Genomic DNA, 2,641 nt, shown 5'->3' with positions numbered 1-2,641 from the left:
GTTGTGTTGTTGTGTTATTGTTTTGTCGTGTTGTTGTGTTGTTGTGTCGTTGTGTCCTCGCAGTGAGGCTCAGAGGAGCGGTGGAGCCGGACTCTGACTCTGACTCGTGGGTCCGTTTGAGCAGGGACTGAGAACTCGTATGTGTCTGTGTGTGACCGGAGCACGAGTTTTATTTAACTTCCTGTTGTGTCTTATTGTGTTGAGTTTTAGCTTTCACAATAAAATAATCCCTTTGAAAGAAAATAAATCAAAAACGAGGCACAAACGCAGCCAAAGCTGCCTGAGAGACCCATCTTTGGACTTTTCAAGAGGTTCTGGTCCTGCATGGACCCGTTAGCAAGCTGTTCTTTTACCAGAGATGCTGTAATTTTTGACCCCCCCCCCCCCCCGGCTCCATCTCTCGGTCTGAGCTCCGTCACTCTCTCTGTTTGTCTCCAAAGCTGCAGCGTTTTGATTAACGAGCTCGTTCTGACCCAGATCCGCTCTCGGCCTTCGGTTGCTGCTAACGAGCTGCAGGAAGTGATGTAACAGCTGATGGAGCGATGTCTTCCCTGTCACAGAGGCTGATGGGGGGCGTGGACGGATCCATGCCGGTGCTGAACGGTGCAGCCGGGGGGGAGGACTACCAGCAGTGGGTGGAGGGGAAGGTCGCCAAGGCCAAGGCGTCGCCGCAGGCCCAGCGGAACGGAGCGGAGGTCTACTCCAACACCCTGCCTGTCCGCAAGGCCGCCCCCGCCAAGAGCAAAACCACTCAACGTAAGAACACCCCCCGACTGTTTCCTGTCTGAGGCCACAAGGTTGAGCAGCGAGCGGCGCAGGTTTCCTCCGAGAAGGATCAGCATGAAAGCCTCTTTAAGGGATTAGGTGCAGAGTGTGAGAGTTTAACTGTTCAGGTTGTGCAACAGGTTGTGAGCTTCAGCTCAGGCTCTTATCGAGCTCACAGCCTTAAACAGGTCGGCTCAAACTGCGGCTCCGCAAGCTGCGGCTCCCGAGCCACACGCGGCCCCTCACACCCTCTCAAGAGGCTCCATGTAGTTTTGACTAAAACGTGAACAGCAGCTGTTTTTATTCATGAATCCACACCAGAACACGGCACTTTGAGCACATAAAGCGTTACTTTTAGGACTTTAGTGTTTCACTTAGTGCTTCGTTTATCTCTCGTTTGGCTCTCTTTTATAAATTGTTAAAATGAGCTTTAACTGGGCGTTAAGTCTGGGTTTTATAATAAAGTGATTATTATGCGTCCAGAACGACCCGTGCAGCTTTAATACGTGCGAGTTACAGGAAGTGAGAAACAACGTTTACTCCTGCTGTTTCCAGTGGAGACCCGGACTCTGCCCCGCTCCAGCTCCATGGCTGCAGGTCTGGAGAGGAACGGAAGAACCCGGGTCCAGGCCATCTTCTCGCACGCAGCGGGCGATAACAGCACGCTGCTCAGCTTCTCCGAGGGCGACGTCATCACCCTGCTGGTTCCTGAGGCCCGCGACGGCTGGCACTACGGGGAGAACGAGAAGACCAGGATGTGAGTCCCGTCTGTCCTTTGAGTTCTGACGGACACGTGGACTTCTTGTGTGACGTTTCTGTGTGCTGCTGATGTGCAGGCGCGGCTGGTTTCCCTTCTCCTACACCCAGGTGATCTCTGAGAGTAACGGAGACGCCACGAGGCAACTTCGAGTTCACAAGTAGGCCTTCCTCTGTAGACGATAACATCTGATGCTTTGATTTTTGTGGGCTTTATTTTCTAATCGGCTCACTGAAATGTGACGAGACGCAGCGTGTAGAAGAAGCGTCTTAGCAGATGTTTCCACCCCGAGCCGTGACGCGTCCACCACTGACTCTTGCGTCCTGTCCCTGTGTGTCCCCAGCCTCCACCACGGGAAGAGCAGCAGCACAGGAAACCTTCTGGAGAGAGAAGACATGGCTCTGCCCGTCCCTGATTACAGCATCCACGCCCGCATGGCCGCACAGAGCGCTGCGGCTCTGCATGGCCGACAGCAGCGCCCCTACAGCATGGCGGGGTCGGGCTTCTCACAGGTAGGGGTCACTGCAGAGCGCCACACGGATCACATGCAGCACGAAGGGAGAACTTTGAGCTTTCATCGGGCAGCAGCTCTGCTCTGATTTTAAAATGAAGCCCTCACATGAGTTTGCAACATTAAATGACGTCAGAGCAGAAATCAGTTCTGCTCGGTTCTCGTCATGGAGGTCAGGAGTTTGATGTGAAGCAGCTCGGACCGGGCATGTTTGTGTCATGTGACGAACTGCTGTCTGCGCCTCGGTGACGAGGTGTTATCACCTGGAGGAGACACGAGTCCATCTGAAGACCTGAAGTCTGCGTGCTCCACACATGACGGGGGCTCAGATGGTGTAGAGGCAGGGCGGCCGACTTGGGACACGAAAGTTCCAGGTTCAGTCCTCAGTCATCGCACATCTCGTGGTGTCTCTGAGCAGGACACCCTATCCCCAAATGTCCCCCGGGCACCCACAATAGCTGCCCACTGCACCACCCGGGGTGGATGGGTTAAATGCAGAGCCAATTTTGCCATTGTATGGAACATACGATGATGACAACACATACATATTATTATTATTATTATTATTATTATTATTATTATTATTATTATTATTATTATTATTATTA

At 52.7% G+C, this 2,641-nt stretch overlaps 1 protein-coding gene across 1 annotated transcript in view; it reads left to right on the top strand.

The window, feature by feature from the left end:
- The window catches only part of baiap2b (BAR/IMD domain containing adaptor protein 2b), a 52,667-nt gene that overhangs the window by 43,477 nt on the left and 6,549 nt on the right, over positions 1-2,641 (top strand). The window contains exons 10-13 of the mRNA XM_037691293.1: positions 561-756; positions 1,321-1,522; positions 1,602-1,682; positions 1,866-2,034. Coding sequence (XP_037547221.1) covers positions 561-756; positions 1,321-1,522; positions 1,602-1,682; positions 1,866-2,034 — 648 coding nt within the window. The remainder of the gene's footprint in view (positions 1-560; positions 757-1,320; positions 1,523-1,601; positions 1,683-1,865; positions 2,035-2,641) is intronic.

The sequence above is a fragment of the Nematolebias whitei genome, chromosome 17, assembly GCF_014905685.2.
Source record: "Nematolebias whitei isolate Nwh7 chromosome 17, NemWhi1, whole genome shotgun sequence".
Classification (NCBI taxonomy): domain Eukaryota; kingdom Metazoa; phylum Chordata; class Actinopteri; order Cyprinodontiformes; family Rivulidae; genus Nematolebias; species Nematolebias whitei.
Note: the sequence above shows the minus strand (reverse complement) of the source record. Positions and strands in the feature narration are given on the sequence as shown.